The sequence below is a fragment of the Bactrocera dorsalis genome, chromosome 5, assembly GCF_023373825.1.
Source record: "Bactrocera dorsalis isolate Fly_Bdor chromosome 5, ASM2337382v1, whole genome shotgun sequence".
NCBI classification, from domain to species: Eukaryota; Metazoa; Arthropoda; class Insecta; order Diptera; family Tephritidae; genus Bactrocera; species Bactrocera dorsalis.
In genome coordinates, this window is record NC_064307.1 from 7,460,401 (window position 1) to 7,482,779 (window position 22,379).

Below are 22,379 nucleotides of genomic sequence, written 5' to 3' on the forward strand. Positions count from 1 at the left end.
AAGCTTTTGATCTCTGCGACATTTATTTTCAACAAGATGGTGCCACTTCCCACAAAACGCATATATCAATGAATTTATTGAGAGAACACTTCGGTGAAATAACTTCACGTTTCGGGCCAGTCGATTGGCCACCAAGATCGTGTGATTTCGCACCGTTAGACTTTTTTCTTTGAGGATATATAAAGTCTAAAGTCTATGCAAACAATCCCGCTTCGATTAATTCCTTGAAGCAAAACATCACGGATATCATTCGCCAGTTTTCAGTCGAAAGCCTCAAATATGTCAGCGAAAATTGGACTCAACGGAAGGATCATCTGAGGCGTAGCCGCAACCAATGAGAAATGCACGGTGGTGCTTTAGCGTAGAGATTGTTGCAAGTCTGATGAGCAGTGGATTGTGGATCTTGAAAATTTCCATGTTGTAAAACAACATCAAAGGCTAAAGTATCGATTAATCGATTGTTAATAAGAAAGGATTATATTTTTCTACATAGAAACTGCTAAAACATATTGCTCCACAAAGTTTAGACATATTATTTGTGGTGTTAACCGGGATTAAAGAAAATGTCTTCAACTTCTCGTTAGTGTGAGGGAGATTTATTGGTGACTAATTATATGAGAGTTCTTCTGGTTAGTGTTTCGTAGAACAAAATGAAAAGCTATTTAGTAGACAGTACTTACACCCAAATAAGCTGGAACTAAGGAGCAAAATATAGGCAAATATAGACGAATTGCAGTCAACTAAATAGTTACAAATATAACAGCTATTCAGAAATAACGGTAGTTACGAATATAAACAAAAGCACCTGCGAGTGGAGTCAACCTCATTCCCATGAAAACTGTAAAAGTTGGAAGCTTATCAGCATTGTGTTGACGACAACTTGGCAACTGAGTCAGAAGGTAATAATTTTTATATAATATGAATATATACATACATACATATGTGCTATATGCATGTGCATTTATAAAAATAGAAGCTTGCTGATCTAAGCCGAATAGCGCTAAACATACAGTTAACTGCTTTTAGCAGCAAATTGCAAAGTAAAATGGAATTGCTGTGAATTGTGACTAATTGACGTCGCTAATGTGCTTATATGTAACTAAAATGCACTTACTTTGCACATAGATACATATGTATATACATGCATATTTACATACATATGTATGTGTGTGAGTGCGAATTTTTGCACAACCACGATTCTTATCAGCAAACACATCCGCACTGTGACTATGGCGGCTGTGCATATGTATGTATGGATGTTTGTATGTGTATTTGAGTGCGCGCTTAGAAACATTGCCAGTAGAAATGTGCAATAATCACTCGCAAGGCTCTCTGTGTCTACTTGAGCATCAATTGTACAATGTTGTGTAATTATTTATCGCCAATTAGTGTGCCTAAACAACAACAACAGGCTTGCATGACGCGCGAGCACAGCAAACAGATATCGACAAATATTTGCCAGCTCTGTGATAATATTATTTCTTCTGTGCTTCGCCGACATTGAGTGATGGCGGTCACGGCATTCAACGGAGAATACTAATGAGCCAGACACTTGCACTGTTATTGCACCACAAACACCATCACGCGAATACATATTGATAAAGCCAACAAATAATAAACAGATCGTCATATCAATTGAGCTGAAATATTTGCTCTAGTTGAAACAACAAATTCTGATGTGACGCCAAAATTACAAAAATAAAAACAAATTAGGTCTTTAATTTAACGCATTCGTCACTTGCATGCGAAAAGGTAGACAAATAAAGTTGTAATATTGTTTGGTCGAGTATGTATGCTAATCCTCAAAAATGATGCCTGATTAGAGGAGCTTACCAACACCTTGATGGCATCGTTAATTTATGGATGTGGACGAAAATGGTAATAAAATTGAATAGGATACCTAATGCTCATCCACTCGCCTGGAGCCCTGTACTAATTGCTGTTATTTTATATTTTGAGTCAAGTCAGCCAACCGCTATTGTCACGTCATCAGCAGCATTTTTATTCTAGCCGAAAAATTAACAATTATGAAGGGTGTTCCAATTCGAGGTTCCCTATTTTTTTTAAGAAAAAACACAGAAACTTCATATTTTATGTGTTATTATTCGAAAGAACATTTTTCCGCATTTATTTCTTGAGGATTCTCTCTTTCAAATGTTGGCCGCGGCTACATCATAGATGTTGCATTCGTTGAATCCATTTTTCGATTACTCGGTCGAACATTTCGACGGGTAACTGGCGAATAACACGCTTGATGTTTTGCTCCTAGGCCTCAATCGAACCGGGATTGTCTTCAAAGACTTTAGACTTTACATATACCCACAGAAAAATGTCTAACATCTAAGTATTAAACGTGAAAGCATTTGCTCACCGAAGTGTTCTCTCAATAAATCCATTGATTGATGCGATGTGTGGTAAGTTGCATCGCCTTGTTGAAACCAAATGTCATTGGTATCAAGAACTTTCAGGCATTAAACAGTCGGTTATCATGGCGCAATTAACGGCCATTAACGGTTACTTTCTCACCAGCAACATTTTTGAAAAAAAATATGGAACAATGATTCCACCGGACCACAAACCGCACCAAACTGTTGTTTTTTTAGATGAAATGGCAGCTCATGAGCCTCTTCGGGCTGTTCTTCGTCCCAAACACGACAATTTTGCTTGTTTGCATACCCACTGAGCCAGAAATGGGCCTCATCGCTGTACAAAATTTGGGTCGAAAACGTCGGGTGTTATTAGAATTTTGCAAGAGCCCATTATGCGAAGCGATGTCGCTTGGGAAGGTAGAGCGGCTTGAAAAAAGTACCTCTACTTGGATCACCCATTATAAATGTATATTATGTAAAGGTAACATAACTAGTAATCACCAAACATATGTTATTATATATATTTTTGACAACTGGTTAATGCACTTCTCTTAGTCTTATTAGACATTAATATTCAACGAATTAAGAATTTTTTAAATAAAAATGAAGAATGAGAATTCCAATAATGAAGCCATGCACACTTGAATATTTATACTAAGTAGTATGCAAAGTGTATGTATTAGGTTCCCCGTCAAAAGTAAGAAACTGTATCGTCATTCATTACGCCAGTCAACCAAGTGTAACCTAATTAAATTTAAAAAGCAATAATGAAACAAAAGAACAAAGTCTAGAACGAAAATAATTACTTAAGCGTTAACAGGTAGACGCGCTCGACTACGAGCAAAAAGTGCGAGCAACAACTGGAACATGAAAGTTCTTTTTTACATACATACATACATACATACATATATATAATACAGTACACTTGCACCACGTGATAGCCAGCTGCGTAGCTACTTACTATACTATAGCCAACTATAAATAGGTTAAAAACGTCCAGTTTCACGCCGCTGACTGCTCCCTTACGAATGAAGAGTTGAATACAACCCTGTCCGCTGGTTGTCTCTGCTCATCTTCACTTGTGAAACCGCAAATAATGGCGATCTCATATTACTTATCTACCAAATCTATTATACTATTAACTTATATAAATTGTAAGCGGTGTCGAGTTGTTTGTAAACATCGGACACTGGCGGTTCGGTGTGCGGCTTGTGCTCTGCGCACTCAAATTGAACGAGTTGTTTTGATAAAAAGTTCTAGCAGACAATCGCACAACAAGTGTTCTGCCATATGCGCCACACAATGTCCGCCGAACGCAGTCGTGCGTAACCGAAATCGCCGTGTGACTGCCAGGGCCAGTGTCAAGTTGAAAACGCAATACCTGTAGTTGAAGTGAAAACAAGCGACCGAAGGAAAATTGGCAAAAAGAAAATCGCGTGCTTTACTCGAGAAAATAGAAGAGTAAATACATTTGCATGCCATTTGAGTTTATGTTTAAGTTCTCTTATTCGCATTAAATATACAAGAATATACATAGTTGTCCAGACGAACTCACAACATGAATGTATATGGATACCCCTATACAGAGTCATAATCACGCGATATTCCTCCTATGTCATTTACTATATATATAGATCCCATTCATCATGGAATCAAATTGAACGAATTGAAAAGAGGTGTCTTGTAACTGATGAGATTGAAGCAGGCGGTATATGAATCTAGATAAAACTTGTGTATATCTAGCAGTTGTGCTACTGTTACTTGTAGGTTATGAGTATCGTGAATCTAACAAATAAACAGTCTACGATAAACAACTTATGTATATGTAGATACACATATGTGTATATAAGAAAACAAGCACATGTTCTTAGTTCAGACATTGAGTTCATTACACTTGGAGCGCGGCTGTTAATGGCTCAGTAATCACCTCTCATCTAAAATTACGACAAATTATCCAAATTATCAGTGTGCTTGAGTATTTTGTATTTAAATGGTAGAACTTTTGTCATTCATAGAGTTCAACGAACAATGTTTTAAAGTTCAGTAAAACAACCTTTGGTCTAGAAATAATTTGCTGTTGCTCCACGACATAACGGCTTCAAATCAAAATTTGCACGCTTCGCCAAGATAAATAATTTTCAGCTTTTTAACAAGCTTTCTGTATAATTTTCCCTTAAAATCAAAATTTTTCTATAATAATGCAATAATTTTTAGTAGTCTTATGTGTGGCACATTATAATCCAAAACTGAGTTTGTTGAAAGTGGGTGAAATATTTCACCAATGTTTTTGCGAAAGCGACGTCACGAAAACAAGAAACGCTGCGAATTCTCGACGACTGGATTACTGAAATAATTTAAGTACATATATAATCATGTATTTAGCCATATAATTACACACAAATATTCTAAAAACAAATTACCCGTTATGACTCCGTAAATAGCGAGTTTGCCATTGCGATTGCTTAGAGGTTAGCATGCAATATTTGAACTTCGCACTTTGTGTTTTTTTCGTCGACATACTATTATACATATGTATATAGATAAACTAATGGTGCTTTTACTTTTAAGTAGTTACGCAATGCAGGGTAGAGCATATGCAAATATACATATGAACAAATACTTATAAGTATTAAGGTTCTTCACGCTTCATGAAAAGTATTTGCCGAAAACGGTGTAACCGTTACACCAAAACTAAAGCTGCGTCCAGTAATCAGAGATCGACTATCCAATGCGAAGGGTGTGAAGTTGAGCGACCTTTATGGATACAATAAAATAAGCAACAGTTGGGTTTTGGACGCCAGCAATTGCAACAACTTTTCGGTAGACACCTTAATGGGCACACATACCTACAGATATGTATATTTCGGCATATACAGACGTACATATTTACAAACATAGGTGTAATTAAAGGCACGTTTCCTGCACGCTGGATGGTAATTGTTTGACTGTGCATAATAAATCGCCAGATGAAACAGAAATAGGAAAACAAATAAAATATATATGTAAATAATAAATTGGCGAAATTGAAACTGGGTTAGTAACACGCTAAATACAAAGCTTTTGTAATGCATTGCTATTGTTTGCATTACACATTCATATACATATGTACATATGTATGTATGTTTATATGTAATATATAGCAACGGCTCACTGAATTCCGTCTATTGATATGCGGTTGTTGTTTTCTTTTTTAAATATTAGTTAACTTAAATTTATTTATTTTGACAGAAATAAAATCGCCTTTTTATTGCGCTTATTTCGATTACGTTTACTTTTCATTCATTTGCTGCGTTCGCTCCATTAAATGCTTTACCCAACCGCCTTTGAATTTGAAAAAAATGTATGAACTTTGTGAGTTTAAAAAACTGCTATTAAATTGAGGTATTTAAGCTCTTTAAAATAGCTCATTTATAAGGTATGACACAATGTGACTAGTAGCACTGGAGATATACGGCTACAACAACAACTATTGACAAAATACGAAAGGACTTTTTCGACTACCCAATCTTGTATAAGAATAAAAATGCATAATAATGCACACTCTAAACTAAAAAGTAAAAATATATATTAAAAGTACAATTAAGCGCATATCCCGTTTTAAAAACCGAGAGTAGGAAAGTAAATCTGTGCGAAAGCTGAAAAGCTCAGCAGTTGAATGCCTCAGAGGCGAAAATGTCAAATAGTTAATTGTCTGAAAGCAAAGTAATTAAAAACGAATTTAATCAGTCAAACTTGTTACATCACAGACTCGGCCTACTTGTTGGCTAATCATTTAAAAAGTTGGCGCTACTCGTGCTCGTCGCAAATCCACTCACCTAACCAGCTCGTCGGTGGCACTTTCATGCACACATGTGCACTTAGCGCTTACATACTAGTCCTCTATAGCCCCAGGTAGACATAATGTGTATTACTAGGCTGTTGGAGTTGGCTAAGCGGGTTCGGCTGCCTTGCGAGTGTCGCATGTCAAACTGTGTTAATTAATTCGCTGCAATACACAATGCAACATTCCCACTAATTTTTATAAGCCCATCAAGCATACACATACATACCTGTATATATGCAAGTATGTGTTATGACTTGGCTTGGCACGCATGTGTAAGTAAAAAACTGTAATTTTTCACTTTTCGTCTATTTTTATGCGAAAGCGTCACACAAGCAAACCAAAGACACTTGGAAAGTGTTGAAAAGGTTATGTAAGGTTCAGATATAATTAACAGCTGCGCATAAGTCCAACTGTAAAAGTAAGATTAATCGTGCAGAAAATACACATAAAAATACATTTTCCAACGAAAAAATGAAATTTATTTGAACTGTAACAATTTTAATGCTTCATAAATGTTTAGCACCCGTGAAACCAGTTAGGTGAAGAGATATTAATTTAAAAATTATGAAAAATTAAAAAAAATATATTTATATACATATATTAAATTTTTGTTCGCTCTTCGAAAATCAAATTAGATAAATATAACTCATAAATCTCAATCTCCTGAAGTTTATTATAAAATAATTTACGAATTTTTAATTTTTCCTTCCTTCCTATACTATATTTTCGGTAGAATTAGCAAAAATGTAGAAATATTTTTAAAACAAAAGACAGAACTAAACAAAAGCAACCTTAAAAGAAGTAAGGAAGGGCTAAGTTCGGGTGCAATCGAACATTATATACTCTTGCAACTTGAAGCAATGAAACTATAAGGTGCAAACCGACAATCAGAGGATCGGAATCCAAGAAATTATATATAAGAATATTATATTACATTATTGAACTTCCCTAACTCGAATTACTATAGTCCATAAAAAAACGTCGAGTTATGAAAAGGAATTTGTATGAAATTTGACTTCTATCGCCAATACAAGAGTTCGAGTTATAGAAGTTCGAATATGAAATATACTTGTATATAGGGTAGTCGAAATTAGTAGTTCGTATTTTGTCAATAGATCTCGTTGCAGTCGTAAATCTTCAATGCTACCAATCCTTTATGTTATACCATATAGTGTTGGAAAGGTGAGTTTTTAAGCTTCATTTAACCTAAAAAATCATGTAATTCGTTGAATTCGTAATCAAGAAATTCGCTATTATTTGAAATGTTTGTATAAAAAAGGAAGAATGCCACTCAAGCCCCCAATGAAATTTGTTAAGTTTACGGAAATAGTGCTGTATCAGTTCATGTACCACAAGACGATTCGCTCGCTACCGTTCTGAAAATTTCGATGTGAACGAAGCCCCTCGCTCTGGTCGACCTATCATTGAAAAAGTCAATGAAATTATGGAAAAGATTGACCAGGACCGTCACATAAGCAGCCATGACATTGCTAAGGAACTTAACATTCATCATCAAATGGTTTTGAACCATTAAAAAAATGCTGGCTACAAAAGGAACCTCGATGTTTGGGTACCGAATGAATTATTTGTGAAAGATTTAATGGACCAAATTAACTTCTGCGATTCTTTCTGAATCGGAATGAAATCGAACAATTTCTGAAGCGAATGGCAACGGGAGACAAAAAGTGGATCAAATAAGAAAATAATGTGCGAAAAAGATCATGATCCAAGCTCAACAAATGGTCTCAAAACCAGGATTGACGCCTCGAAAGGTTATGCTGAGTGTTTGATAGGATTGGAAAGGAATCATCGACTAAAAGCTGCTCCAGCCTGGTCGAATGATTGATTCTACATTTTACTGTCAACAACTGATCAAGAAAAAGGGCTTTGTCTTCCATCAGGACAATGCTAGACCATACACACCTTTGATGACTCGGCCAAAAATTGAAGAGCTTGGCTGGGAAGTTTTGATGCATCCAGCATATAGCACTGACCTTTCACCATCGCACTAACATTTGCTTCGGTCAATGCAGAACTCCTTTAATGGAGTAAAGTTGGCTTCAAGAGAAGCCTGTGAAAATTACTTGTCGCAGTTTTTCGCCGAGAAACCGGAAAAGTTTTACACTGTTGGAATAATGTCTCTAGCGAAAAAAGGGCAAAAAGCGGTCTACCAAAATGGCACATATTTGGTGCATTAAAGTTCATTATACATATATATAAAAAAATATTTTGAAGTTTGATTAGTAATACGACTACCTTATATTATTCAAATGTTGGTCTTTGATTTACACAAAAGTTGTAATAAGTTAATTCATTTATTAAATGAAAACAACTGATAATGAAAATAGGCTTTATTCGGCCGTCGAAACTCATGTAAGCCCTTAAAGTTAACATATGTTTGTGTGAGGGTCCTCGAAAGTTATAACTGCATATTCTCAGTGTCGTCCATTCCAGCGGATAAAGTGCTACACATTAGCATTGACATCTTTTAGTTTTAATTGCGCCAGTTCTTTAACGGCTTTAATCTACAAAACTCAGCGTTAATTACTCAAGTACACAAGTAGACTTATATGCATTAATACATACATATATGTATGTGAATTAATTGCAAAAATTCATAAATGTACTTCAAATTACCTTGAGGATTACAACTGAGCAAATAACCGACAGAAAACGTTAAAAATGTCACAGCTGAGACCAGCATATGTAGCTATACACACATGTGTATGTTTTTTATACTTCCACACTAATTTACATATTGGCACACGTACATATGTGTGTGTGTGCGCACTGACCGCCGTAGATCAGAGTTGAGCTAATTTTATTGCGCTCATGAGCGACAATTTAATTTCCACGCATTTTTTGCCGACGCAACAGACCAAAGCCCAGACTGGTGGCGGTCTTCGACCACTGCTGCTGCTCCGCCACTGGGTCAAGATCGTTCATTGCATCAATAACCAGAAAATAGTGGCGAGTGCAAGAGCAGTGGCAGCAACAACAACAAAACCACCATGTAGTGCATTGAAAAACAAATTTGAATTGTTAATTTCGATAACTCAATATAACTGGAGTGTCGGCTCGGCCTTTAGCGCAGCAAATTGCAACATTTTCCTGCACATGTCGGTGTATGTGTGTGTGCTTAACGCAAGACTAGTTGCGTGAGATTAGACGTAATTTTCTAATGAAAAAGCTCCTTGGCGTTATGTTACTTTTGCTTTCATCAAAGTCAAGCAGACGTGGATTGCCGCAATCACTTTCCATATTGTGCTTGCAACAAATGTAACGTACTTGCAACAAACCCAAAAGAATAAAAAAATATGGTTAATGTGTTATTTTTTTATTCGAATCAGAATACTTTTAAATTTCCAGAAATTCGAAGACTACTCTCTCTTCTGAGCTCTTCCTGTTAAGAGCATGTTCCATATCTTTTATTTTGCAACTGCTGTAATAATTTTTAGAAACCCCCAAAAAAATCTATCAGCTCAGTTACACATGTATACAGATTTCTACAGAGCTAAAGAATGAACAAGTCCGACATTCTTAACCACACCCTCACCATTTTCCTATAAGAAATGAAAATATGAAATAAATTTTCCGAAGCCGCCTCAAATATTACTCAATGACTAGCAAATAGCGTTCAACTATGCGTACATACATATGTATGTACTTATGTACATATATCCGATTCATTTGCAACAGATTTAGGTTGTAAATTCCTAGAAAATTGTCTGAACGATAAGAAAGTATTTCAATTGCCGCTCACCTTTCGAAGAACTGCACCTTAAATATACGTATTCTTATCTGCCATGCCGGCAAAAATGTAAGAGACAATGTATACATACATATATACAACTCAGGTTCATGTCCTGAAATATATTGCTTTCATGTCACATAAATTGCGTTGATTAAACGAAGCGATTTTTGAGAACAATCAAACTGACAATTAACAATGACTCTCAGACACTATTCGTACATGCCCTGCAGGGAAATTTTTGCTGAGTGGCGATTAAGAGTTCAATGAAGTCATTCCTCATTATTGTCTCTTTTTTGAAGATGTTTTGAAGAGCTTATGAGAATCGAGTCATAAACTATTTATTGAGTACATGACACGAATCGCAAAGTTGAACTTTTCATTTTAGCAAATCACTATCTGCCATGTACATATGTAAACACATACATATGTACATAAGTAAGTTCTTACAAAATGTCTAAGCTCTGCTGGAGAAATGATTGTCATTGCTGGAGCCTTTGATGTGTTTATCAAACACTATTCATTTGTTGCTTGGCACCGATTTTCACTCACACCACATTCGTTCCATTATTTCTTGTCTTCAATGTTTTTTTTTAACACTAATAATTATATGATAAGTGCAAAAGCATCAACAATCTGTCCGTATATGTAAATACCTGTACGTGCTTAACTATTTATGTTTGTAGAAATGCATACCCAACAGGAAATACGGATCACAAAGATATTTGCAAAATTAACTTAGTTTGGTACCCGAAATATTCGTATCCGATCGAACAGAGTCAAGCCATAGAATATTTTAGATTTAGAGTTTCAAACTCCAATAATACTTGGGTGAAAATGCCATTGATCTTCAACAACAACTTCGAACATAACATTACCTAGGTTAGGTTAGGTTAGATGGCTGATCGATGATCACACGTGGACTGGTATATGTTGTTTTTTTGATGCCATAGAAAATAAGAACTCCTGTATTCGGACGTACAGATTGGCAGAACGCTTAGTAGCCAATACAAATTTGTAAAGGCGCTTAGTTTCAACTCCCGCCAGTTCGATGGAATGTCTGAAGGTATGCGCTTTCAAGTGTTTAAGTCTTGACCTCCCAAACACGGCGCAGTCAAAAAGGAAGTGTTGAGTTATTTCCACCTCATCTTCCTTCAAACAGTTTCTGCAAACGGCGTCTGGTAAGATTCCTAACCTCTAATGGACGCCAATAGGGAGAGGCTAGAGATAACTAGATCTCCTGCGATCAATCTTCGGGAAAAGGCTAGTCAAGCTTCCCGAAGCGCAGAAATCTAGTAGTAGAACACAAGAAGATACGGGAGCTCCGACCCGCTTCCATTCTACCGGTAGCGGTTCTAGGGTGCCTTTCCTTGCTAGCTCATCAGCTTTACAATTTCCTGCGATTCCGCTATGTTCCAGCACCCATACCAGTCTTATTATAAACACACTCGATGCTACTGATAGCGAGGTTAGGCATTCCTCGACCAACCTTTATTGTTCCCTAAATGAGTTCAAGGCTAGTATCGTCGTTCCACTTCGAAACAGCAGATCCACTACTACTTTTATGGCTACAACTTCGGCTTGGAAGACAATAACATTACCTAATAACATTAAAGGGTTTTCACAATTACAGCTCTTCTAAAGATAGAAGGCTGTAGCGAAACCAAAACGCGTGGCTCTAGACTTCGTGATGGCAGGCTCACACCTCTTTAAGAAACGAAAAGGTGAACTAAAGCAGTTTGGATACGGAAAATATGGCTTTGGATTTTCCGGCATGGTCTCAAGCGTTGGTCGGTCAGCACTTTCAGATGACAGTCATCATACATATGAACTCGAATTCAAATACACTTGGCTATCCAAACACCTGTTAGACAAATGACCAGCTTGCATATGAAAATATTGCTTTTAATTACTGCAATCTAACTAATTATGCTGGCTATATCGACTTTCTTCTGTAATGGCGCTGCAGCGACGGCCACAGCTGGCCACGGCAAGCGTTAGAAGTTTCACTTACTTTATCAAGAACGAATGTCTTCCATGTGCACGGCAACTCCTGCAGTTTGTTTTGCGTCTTTTATTACTCGCTTACTTCATATTCCACTTATTGCAAAAAGACTCAATAACCTAATAAATTCTTCACGAACACGTTGCAATTTTTCGCGTTATTTTTTGCTTTCTTCTAGTATGCTTACGCTTAATGGGCAAGAATATAGAGAAGGTAAATCGCAATTAAGCACAATGTGCCAAACACCACAACACTTTTTACACAATTTTCATTAAAAAAGAAGGTAAAGCATTTTTCATTGCGCACATTTTTCGCTCCGTTTGCCGGAAAGGTGTTTTTGTATTTTGTACCACTCTAAGTGTTTGCGAATTCCTGCTAAATTCCCACATTCACCAACTGTGACACTACAAACGGAAGGTGTAATTTAAGAACGCACAACAAATCTTTGTGTTTATTTCCTGGAAATCGAGCCAAAAACGTAGTTGAAATAGCGAGAATTAAATTAATATTCACGTAAATATCGCGTTTCACACACTTTTGCTCCGCTCCATATGTTTGAGCTCAACGGCTATTGCATACGTTCTGCCGCTACGTTCGTCCAATTGCGCATTGAATCGGTTTGAATTTTACGAGCAATGCCAGTGATTGTTGCTTTGTTTTTATATTCCTATCCTCATCATCATTTGCTTTGCTTCACTTATTGTTTGTCGCTTGACACTGACATGCAACGAAAAATTGGAATCCCAAAAACAGCACAGAGCGGCGAGCGTGCGATCTACCGAATGGCAAGCCGGCCGACCGATAACTTCAGCTGTACTATATACTTCACCTGTAGGCCAACGTGACGGCATACACAGTCCGTTTGACTGACGCACGGTCTGTTGGCTTGTTGGCTGGCTGGCTACCTGTCGTTGGCGGCGGTGGTGGTTGCAGCGGAAATATGAAATATCCCCCGAAATAGCAGCACACGGACAGTTCGGGTGGTTTGTTTTGTTAGCTCAGCCAGCAAGCAAGCAACCAGCGCTGAGCTGTTGTGTTTTTCCGCTACTTCACTTGGCATTCGCACTCTCTCTGCCTCTCTGTCTTAGCCGCCTTTGCTCATCGGCGCTGCATTTTTGTGGAGTATAATGTGCCGGCACACTTTACGAGCGACGCTTTATTTTCCCATTTCGTTTGTTGTTCACCCAATTCGACGCCACTCGCTCGCCTACTTCGACTTCTACCTGCACGCTGTGTGTTCTACATGTGCATAAGTGTTTGTTGTTGTGTTTTTGTTGCTCTAATGTGCTGTTACTACTGACGCTGTCTAAGTAGCGTCTCTGGTTCAAGGGGGTGTCATGTGTCTTGAGATGTGTGCGATCATGGTCATTCGATTGTCAGTCTGTCGCTGTACCGGTTTGGCATTTAGCCACTAGTGGGTCGTTTGCCCGTCAAATGGCTTTGTTGTGATTTGTGCAATCCAGTTTGTTTTTGTTGGCATTGTTTTTGTGCTTTTACAAGAAATGCATGTCGAAATGCCGATGTTGTCACTATTTTTAAATAATAATGATGATGACTCTGATGGATGGTGAAAAGAAAGCTACAGTAGTGGTTAGCGCTGTTCAGTGATTGCAAAAGCACATGCAATGGTTGGACAGAAGATTTGTTGGATTACAAATAGTTGTTGATAAACCCACTGGATACACTGGAAATATAATGTTGTTAGCATGTTTACTTAGTTCGATAAAGCTACTAATGTCCGATATGTTTTTTGTAGACATCCATTCAAGGTTTAATGCTTGATGGATCCCGAGTGATCTGTGTCGGATCTGCGAAAGGGCAGGGTATTCACAGAGAAAGTGGAAAATTGTTTCCGTATTTGCAGCCTCGGCAAATATTGTCATAGGGCATACCCATTTTGGACGCATTATTGGTAGCAGTTAGTCTGTATATACTTTTACTGGACCTATTTAGTAAGACCGCCTGACTATTGCTGCTTTATGTATCCCTTCATAGTTATTCATTAGAGCTTCGCAAGTCTCCTCTTTGCCCAGTACTTCCGCTTGGAAGATGCTAGCCGAGTTTGGTAGACAGATTGCTCAGAGGGATCCCTAATATTCTTCCTTCAACTCATCCTAAGGGTTACGCTCTCTCAAAAGATTATTGATATCTAATTTTCTATGACACTGGATGTTGTTTTGAACAAGACATGGCTCCTTAGTGTAACTTTCAATATGGTTCGATAACTGATGACGGCAAAAACTTGGATGAATAATCATCAAAATTAGTAAAGCATTGTACGAGTATAAGTTGAGTGCGCTTTCCTTACTTACGGAAGCTCGACCACTACTAGAGCGCTCTTCTTAATAATTTTACTCATCAGACATGGATACTATGGCCATATTTATTTATTAAAAGCCTTAAACTTTCCAAGCAATGGTATGCATCAGCTTCCTCTTATTTTAAATATAATGATTATAATACATACATCTACTTTGAATCAATTTCATCATGGCCTCTTCAAAGCCAACATTGTCTATAAATAACATTGTGTTACTAATTTCACAATTCAAATACTGGAATACATACATATATGTATGTACACAGAAATATATATATACAGTGAAAGGTACGCACCTAAGAGCTGTTAAAGTACCTTAACTTCGAGTGACTTTCTCACATTTCCTTCTCTGTTTTCGTTATCTGATGGCTGATGACTAATTGCAGGCAATAAAGCCTGCCGTCGAACCGTGCGGGGCTCGTTTCTAATTTGTAGGAAAGGGTACGTTAGTCATTCCCCATGCATTACAATAACAATGCGCCGACCAAAAATCACGAAAGGAAAACGACACGACTATGTAAAGAATTAATCATTCATAGGACCTGCCTTAACAAATTTAAGTACGAAGAATATACCAAAATACCTACCTGTAGGTAGATATGTTTGCATGTATGCCTGTCATAACGTCGATGAATCTTATTGTAAGCAAGCACCTACGCATGAGTACACACAGGAGTGTGAGAGACAGTCGGTGCGTAGGAAATTTACGCATTACGGAAGTTAATGCTTAGGAAATGTCCACTTTTACGCCGAAGGAATAGTAAAACAAATAATTTGAGCGAGGTGAGCGCTCAGCGTGGGATCGCCGTAGTTAATGTCATCTGTCTGTAGTTACGGCTCGGCTTTTCCTGTGACTACTCACTCACTGTCACCAGATTTGTCGCAGATTGCAGATATTTGTGTTTGGTTTTTGTTTCTTTTTGGATATTCCAGACAAATGTCGCTTCAAGGTCAGGACATGTCATCAGCATGGAATTGTCACCTTGTGCATGTCACCGACCGCTTTTCCATTATTTAATTGTAATTATCATTGCAGACGTCGCCAAACGACCAAAAAATATATATGTACGCAAAAAAAACTGTATAGAAACGTAACCTAACGACGTCTTCATTAATTGAAATAGCATTTCAATGACTCGCCTCTTTCATTTTTAAAGATTGTTGACAATTTTTTGTTCCTCCAAAATGTTGCTTAATCCATTTTTTCTATTGAGTCAATATTTTTATTAAAAATTTATAAGAAATACCGAAATTTTAGTTAATTCATCTTAGTCACAACTTCGTCGTACGTCTCCATAACTATTTTTAGCTAACGACAATATAATGTAAGCAAAAATATTAAATTTATTCATGTTGAGTCAGCTCGTGTAATAATTAGTTGTAAACATTTCCTCTTCCAGCAAAAACTTGCTTAATGTTTGAAACACAGTAATTAATATACAAAAATACAATGATCATAAAAAATTGATTGCTAATCACAGCATTGATAAAAACGATTGCTGACTGCTGTTTGCTGTTGAAGGTCAAACAAAAGTAACAAATTAGCAACATCAGTTCAGTCGTGAAATCTCTGTACATACTCTTTACATACGTGCATACTGTACATAACACAGTAGTCACAGCTTAATGAAGTATAGATCAAAATTACACAGCGTATATAGTTGAATTCCCAGTTTAACTTACAAGTTGACATAAAAAAAGAGTTCGCTAGTAAATATGTTAGAGAAAGTAAGCAGCTAAGTACATAAATGTTAGCCCGATTGGGGCCCAGTGCTATCAAACAAAACCTTAAAATTTTAAGTCTTCGATCGGCCAAAGATTTTAAGGGACGTTTTTCAAGTCAGACATTATTTTCAGTTTTGAGTTTTCAATAGAAACACGGCTCCCTCATTGAATATGGAGCCTTCTTTATCACAAACACAAGTATTTCAATGGTACAAAATTTTTAGTGAAAGTCATGAAGTCTTTGAAAACTTGCGTTATGCTAGTTCTCCATCCACCTCTCTTCCTGGCGCAACGTCGAAACAATTAACGCAACGGTGCCTGAAAATTAATATGTTGGTATCAACAGTTGGCAGACGATCTCAACGTTTCTTATGGATCGAATCAACACACTTTGGTAAATTTTTGGGTATGCAGCGTGTCAATGCCACTTTCCTAACAAAGGACCCGAATCTTTTGTGAAAGCGTCGTCGATTAGAGTACGCAAAAAAAATGTTGGACAACGCTGATGACCGTACGTTCACTAAACGGTACCGAGACGTGGATTTATGAACTCGAAAATCTGTAACAAATAGGGATTGGCCCGCCAAAAATTAAACTGAGAAAACAGAAAATTCACCGAAGGCCATTCCAGTCGAGGCTGTTAAGAAGTATATACATATAAGCATTGTCATGATTGCATCAAAAACCTATTTTAAAGAAATTTGTATTAAAATGAAATGAAGTTTATTTTCTCAGTCCGACTCAAATTTGATCAGATGGTACTTACTAAGATTAAACTTAATCTTTAACTAGTGCTATTAATTTGACCAAAGAATAAAGAATCAACGTCCTGGAGTAAAGCAAATATGATTACGAAAATGTGGGTGAAAGTACTGTTGAGAGCACCCCACAAAGCCCAACTAAGTAATAGATCTTTAGAGGTATGCTACATGTGCATATATTTCGAAACCGTTAGCACTCATCGTTTCATGAGTTAAGTCATTATTCAACCATTTAGTGGGAAATTTAAATCAGCCAACATCGTTCTCGTCAATTATCCGGCACCAACGGGTAATAAATTTAATCAGAGGGTTTATAATTTTTTTTTTTTCTAGTTTTTTTATGATGTTTGTTGAAAGTACAAGTCTCACACTCTGCGGAAGCTGAAAACGTAATTAATTTATTCACCGTTTTTATGCATGCACGAGTATGTTTTCCACTCCCATACATGAATTTATACTTCTTATGCCGTGGTGTTAATTATGTAATGCTTTATTTTTATACAATTATTCAAAATGTTATAAAATGATTCATTCTCATTACTTCCAAAGCGGATTATTTGCAATATTATTACTGTTAGTTTGGGGTCGAATATTTTTATTATTATTTTTTTATGTTTGTTCAATTATTATATTAAAAAGGAATTTCAGAAGTGGCTAAGAACAGTTATATTCAAGTATGTTTCACTAATATTTTTTCTTTAATTTATTTCGCTTTGAAAAATATTTATTTCATTTTGCTCCAAGTGTATGAGACCATTACTTTTTTCAGGCAGTGTCTCATACCTATGTATATATATACAATACGCGCGCTGAGCTTTGTATGCGCTTAGAACTTTTCAAAACTTAACATCGCTTTATTATTTAATATTAAATTTAATTGTAGTTGCCCTTTCATCTAAACTTTAGATTGTAAAGAACACCGAACGTCTTGGATGACTGCATGGAATAAAAGCGGTTAAGTTATTATTAAGAAATTACGTGAAAATTCTCAGCTTACACACAAATGAGCGAATAAAAACAAAGGTATATACTAAGCATAAACATATCTGTGTACATACATACATATAACATGTATGTATATACGGGTATATTCTACTTCCATTAGATATTTTAGAATGCAGCAGTGCTTAACCTTTGTTAAGGCTAGCGGATTGAAAAGGGCAAGAGTACATAGGGAAACAAGATATTATAACATAAGCTGGATTTGTAAATACTGTTTTTTAAATATAATGTTCGGAATATTAGCCCTCTAACCTAACTTCGAACCCCCTCACGTTAGACATTCCCCAAATGAACACATTAACACAAAAGCTCTGATTGCTTCGCATACTTCACCCCCTAAATGAAATTATTATCTGGCCAAACGTTTACCGTTTATTATTTTGGAATCGTAATATAAATATCAGACAAATTGCCATTTAAATATTATATAGATTAATGGATGATATGTTAATGCTAAATGGAAACGAATAGCCACTTTACGAGCCACAAATAAAGTGGCGAGTTAAAAATTACTATTATTTTAAAAGGGTCAAAATTTTGGGAGCTGAATTTTAACGAGAATTTAGAAAATATTGATTATTGAGCATAACGTGCAGAAAGTTCTTTGATACCTTCGAAAATTAATACTAACTTCTGTCGAATGTGGCGCAATGTGAAAACAAATTCTCAAAGTCTTAAAATGTCAAAATGTTTACAAGAAGCTTTTATCAAAATCAGTGAGCCAACACCACAAACACACTTACATAGATGGAAATTTAAAAAATAGCATTATTGTGACACCCTTTTATTGAAAACGCATTAATGAATGGACCTGTCATGGTCTAATAGCCGCTTCACTCGAAGCTTTGCTTGGTTGCCTTTGTGAGTTTTATTAAGCGTGAGTCGGCAGGGCAGCAAACATGGAGAGAGGCCTATTTTGCGGAATACTCATCAGCAGCCTTTTAATTGCAAGTTCTGCCAAAAGCAACTTTTAAGAAACCGTGAAGTAAAATATATATATTTGAACTTATACGTTTTTCAAACACTTGCAGATCAGTGTTATGACAAAGGTGGACTTCTATAATGTGGAATGTACTGTCAGCGATCCAAGCTATGTATACTTCGATACTTGCATAATAAAAGCGGTCAATCGCACCTACAAATACTTCACGATGATCGCAAAGTTCCCCAGGCGTCAACCAGTTGACAATATTTCAGTGCGTATTGCAATATTATATATATATATATCCGTGACAATTTCACTTAAATTTGCAAAAAATGTAATCAAAATAATTTTTGTACGCGAAAACATCAGATGACCTTTGCTTTGCTACGAAGAGCCAACGGCTATAAGCCCTTCTTGTACAACTTCACTGTCGATTGCTGTAAATATATGAAGAAACGCAATAATCCCGTTATCAATTATTTTCACAGTTGGTTTGAGAAGTATTCCACGATTAACAGAACTTGCCCATATGCGGCGGTAAGATCATCTAAAGTGTTGATATTCCACCATACCCGCTTATCCTTTCTTTGCAGCACGATGAAGTCGTCGATAAACTTCCTGTGAGTCACATCAACCGTATGACCACCGAAATCCTTCCGGTACCACAGGGACAATATGTGTTCCACACAAGTTGGTATTTTTACAATACAAAGATAGCAATTGTTAAATTATTCGTTCAAATTATGTAATCAATCCAAGTACGCACAAATTAAATATTCATATATTTTATCGCAATAAAATTTGAAGACTCATCCTAAGTAGAAATTTGGAGGAATAAATATTTATACAATCATAGATCTATTAAGCAACAACAAGCTGATATATTCTATATTGCAAATTAAGTAATAATGAGAATATTCTTGATTTATTCAAGTCCACCGTCAATGAACAATCCACCAAGCAACAAAAATAGCAAGAGACCGGAAAACCCGAATCGATTTTAGTAACCTTTTACTGAGCTTATCAGCTTTTCAGGTGTAAAAGGAAGATAAGTAACGCAACAAGTCCCTAGGTTTAGTATTAACCATATAAGCCATGCTAAGGAGAAAGTAAATGCTTGTGTAATTTCAATCTAATATCAGATCTCAATTGATTGGCTTATACTGATTGTATAGGGTTTTCCAATAAGAGCGATTATTCTTAAAAAAATACACTAATTGTTAAGGAAATCCAAATGTTTTTTTATTTAATGTTAAGTACAAACGATACAATTATGTTCTGAATATAACGTCATTCAAATGGCCTTCACGACTTCTTTTGTAGGAACGAATTTGAAGATCCCTATTTTCGAGTATTTTTTCCACTAAATCAAAGCGCATGTCATGAAAAACATTTCAATATTGACTTGTAAAGCTTGAAGAGAGTCTGAGTTTATTATTAAAGACCGATGACTTCAAATAACTATACAAGAGGAAGTCTAATAGTGTTAAATAACAACTATTTTGAGGCCATTCAATGCCACAATTTCTTGAAACAATCGAATCTCCAAACTTCAATCCAATAACACGGTTGTAGCACTTGCTGTCTGGCATGTAGCCCAGACTTGTAGGAACCAGATGTTTTCAAGATCAGCTTCTTCCAATTGCGGTCATAAAAAGCTCTCAATTGACAGTAACTAGCTTCATTTGGAAAGAAGCACAGACCGAGGATTCCACCAGACCAAAAAGCACACTGAACTGTCAATTTAGGTGAATGTAATGGTTGTTCATGAATAGTTTGTGGATTTTCTTGGCACCAGAATCGACAGTATTGTTTATTAAACGCACCACTCAGATGAAAGTGAGCCTCATCGTATAAAAGTATTCTCTTAAAAAAAACAGTTTGTTTTTCAATCTGTAGCAAGGCAAAATAAGCAAATTCACGAAGTTTACGGTGGTCCAATTGTTTCTGTTCTTAAATGAGAACGGATGCAAGCTTAAAACCTTTATCAAAATCTGTCATGTTGTGGTTTGAGACCGTCCAGAACGTCTTGGAATCCAAAACTGCGGTCTTCAGCATCATTCTTCTGAATGGCAGCAATATTTTCATTGCTTCAAGCGGTTCTTTGTGTTATTGGCACTTTAACATTATGAAAAGAATATGAATAGCGAGAACAGGTGGACGAATATTAGGACCATAAAATGGCAAAACCGCTTGCCTATAGCTTTCCATGACGAAATTATAAACATTACAGAATATACTTAATGAAAAAATTACAGATCATGATATATTAAAAATTACGGAAACGAAACTTAGAAATCATATATTACTCCTTATTGGAAACCCCGGTACCTTTGTCGTTGTCTTCAATAACCGTTTTGTGCGAGTAGTCTCTCGAAGGTGTTCAATGTAGCCATACTCTTCTTGTCTAAAATGTTTCGCAATATGATCAGGTTTGGGAGTACAAAGTTCTTCTAAATCAAATTCCCAACTTCATTTGAATTTATTACCTTCATTAAATAAAAATAACCAATAATAGTACTATTTAATTGGTGCTTGCCTTGTGCAGGTGTTCGCTCACTTCGTCAGTCCAATCAAACCAATAATTTTGAATCTCGTTTTCATCTTCTTAAAAATATTTTGTTGTTATTTTTAATTTAACCGAAATGTCAAAACATGAATAATAATCTTCGGTAATTAAATTTTATTTGGCTTTAAGAGTTTGCGAACTCAAAGCTTGTATTAAATATTCGCGGAAACAAAAACGATAAAAATTTTAAATTAATTCATATTGAACGTGAAATAACCAAAAACGGAAATTCAACGCTTTAAAACATGAATTAAAATTGCTGGTGTATTATACCAAACATATAAATATGTATGTAGAAACACATGACCATTATGTATTAAATATGTGCAATTATGTACATATGTATGTATATGTGCACAGGCTCTTGTTTATATTTCTTTGAAAAGCTTTGTATGAATGCTAAAATCTTTTGTTCAGAGCAATCGCCATTTTGCGGGTCAAGTTTCAGAAATCCACCGTAAAATAATTGAGCTTGCATATACATATACAGAGAAAAAATACCGTCTTTGCATACTTCCCATATTCACAGTTTTCAATAATATTAATTATTTAATAACACAATTTCTGTGCCCACACACATGTACACATAAATATTTGAGTTAAAACCAACAGTTTGGTTCGTAGGCCGGTGGAATCATAGGTCCATATTTCTTCAAAAATGTTGCTGGTGAGAACGTAACCGACTATTTGATGCCTGAAATAGAAACTCGTGGTCTCGGCGACATTTGGTTTCAACACGGCAGCGCCACTTCTCGCACATCGCATCAATATATGGATTTATTGAGAGCGCACTTCTGTGAGCAGATAATTTCACATTTTGGGTCGATCAATTGGCCACTAATTGTATGATATCACACCATTAGATTTTTTCCTGTGGGGATATGTTAAGTCTAAAGTCTATGAGGACAATTCCATTTAGATTCAAGCCTTGAAGCAAAACATCATGCGTGTTATTCCCCACTTGCCAGTCGAAGTGCTCGAACAAGTCATCGAAAATTGAACTCAACGGATGGACCATCTGAGACGTAGCCGCGACCAAAATTTTAAAGAGATAATCTAAGTAAATGTCCAAAAATGTTCTTTCGAATGTGAATAATAATTCCCCATTAAATTTGAAGTTTCTGTGTTT

The 22,379-nt window shown here is 36.2% G+C and overlaps 2 protein-coding genes across 5 annotated transcripts in view; one reads left to right on the forward strand and one right to left on the reverse strand.

Moving 5' to 3' along the window:
- LOC105223411 (sodium- and chloride-dependent GABA transporter 1) overlaps positions 1–22,379 on the reverse strand; it is a 66,664-nt gene that overhangs the window by 35,026 nt on the left and 9,259 nt on the right. The window contains exon 1 of one of the 3 annotated variants that reach the window (XM_011201142.4): positions 11,958–12,872. The exons of 1 other annotated variant lie outside the window; for it this stretch is intronic. The gene's annotated coding sequence lies outside the window, so the exon portion shown is untranslated. Of the gene's footprint in view, positions 1–3,330; positions 3,696–11,957; positions 12,873–22,379 lie in introns of those variants that run through there. One more of the 3 variants, XM_049458369.1, reaches the window with a different exon arrangement.
- LOC105223435 (uncharacterized) lies at positions 17,396–19,430 on the forward strand. Of its 2 annotated transcripts, XM_049458374.1 has the most exons (4): positions 17,396–17,777; positions 18,788–18,952; positions 19,051–19,218; positions 19,275–19,430. In XM_049458374.1, the coding sequence occupies exons 2-4, from the start codon at positions 18,797–18,799 to the stop codon at positions 19,428–19,430; spliced, it is 480 nt and encodes a 159-aa protein (XP_049314331.1). In that variant the 5' UTR covers positions 17,396–17,777; positions 18,788–18,796. The 2 variants fall into 2 exon arrangements, with proteins under 2 accessions (XP_049314331.1, XP_029405012.1); XM_029549152.2 differs by lacking the exon at positions 17,396–17,777 and having other exon boundaries at positions 17,830–18,952.

Coding starts and splice junctions, on each gene's coding strand:
- LOC105223435 (XM_049458374.1), top strand. CDS start 18,797: ATGACAAAGGTGGACTTCTATAATGTGGAATGTACTGTCAGCGATCCA. Junction 18,953..19,050: donor AACCAGTTGACAATATTTCA/GTGCGTATTGCA, acceptor CGAAAACATCAG/ATGACCTTTGCTTTGCTACG. Junction 19,219..19,274: donor GAACTTGCCCATATGCGGCG/GTAAGATCATCT, acceptor CTTTCTTTGCAG/CACGATGAAGTCGTCGATAA.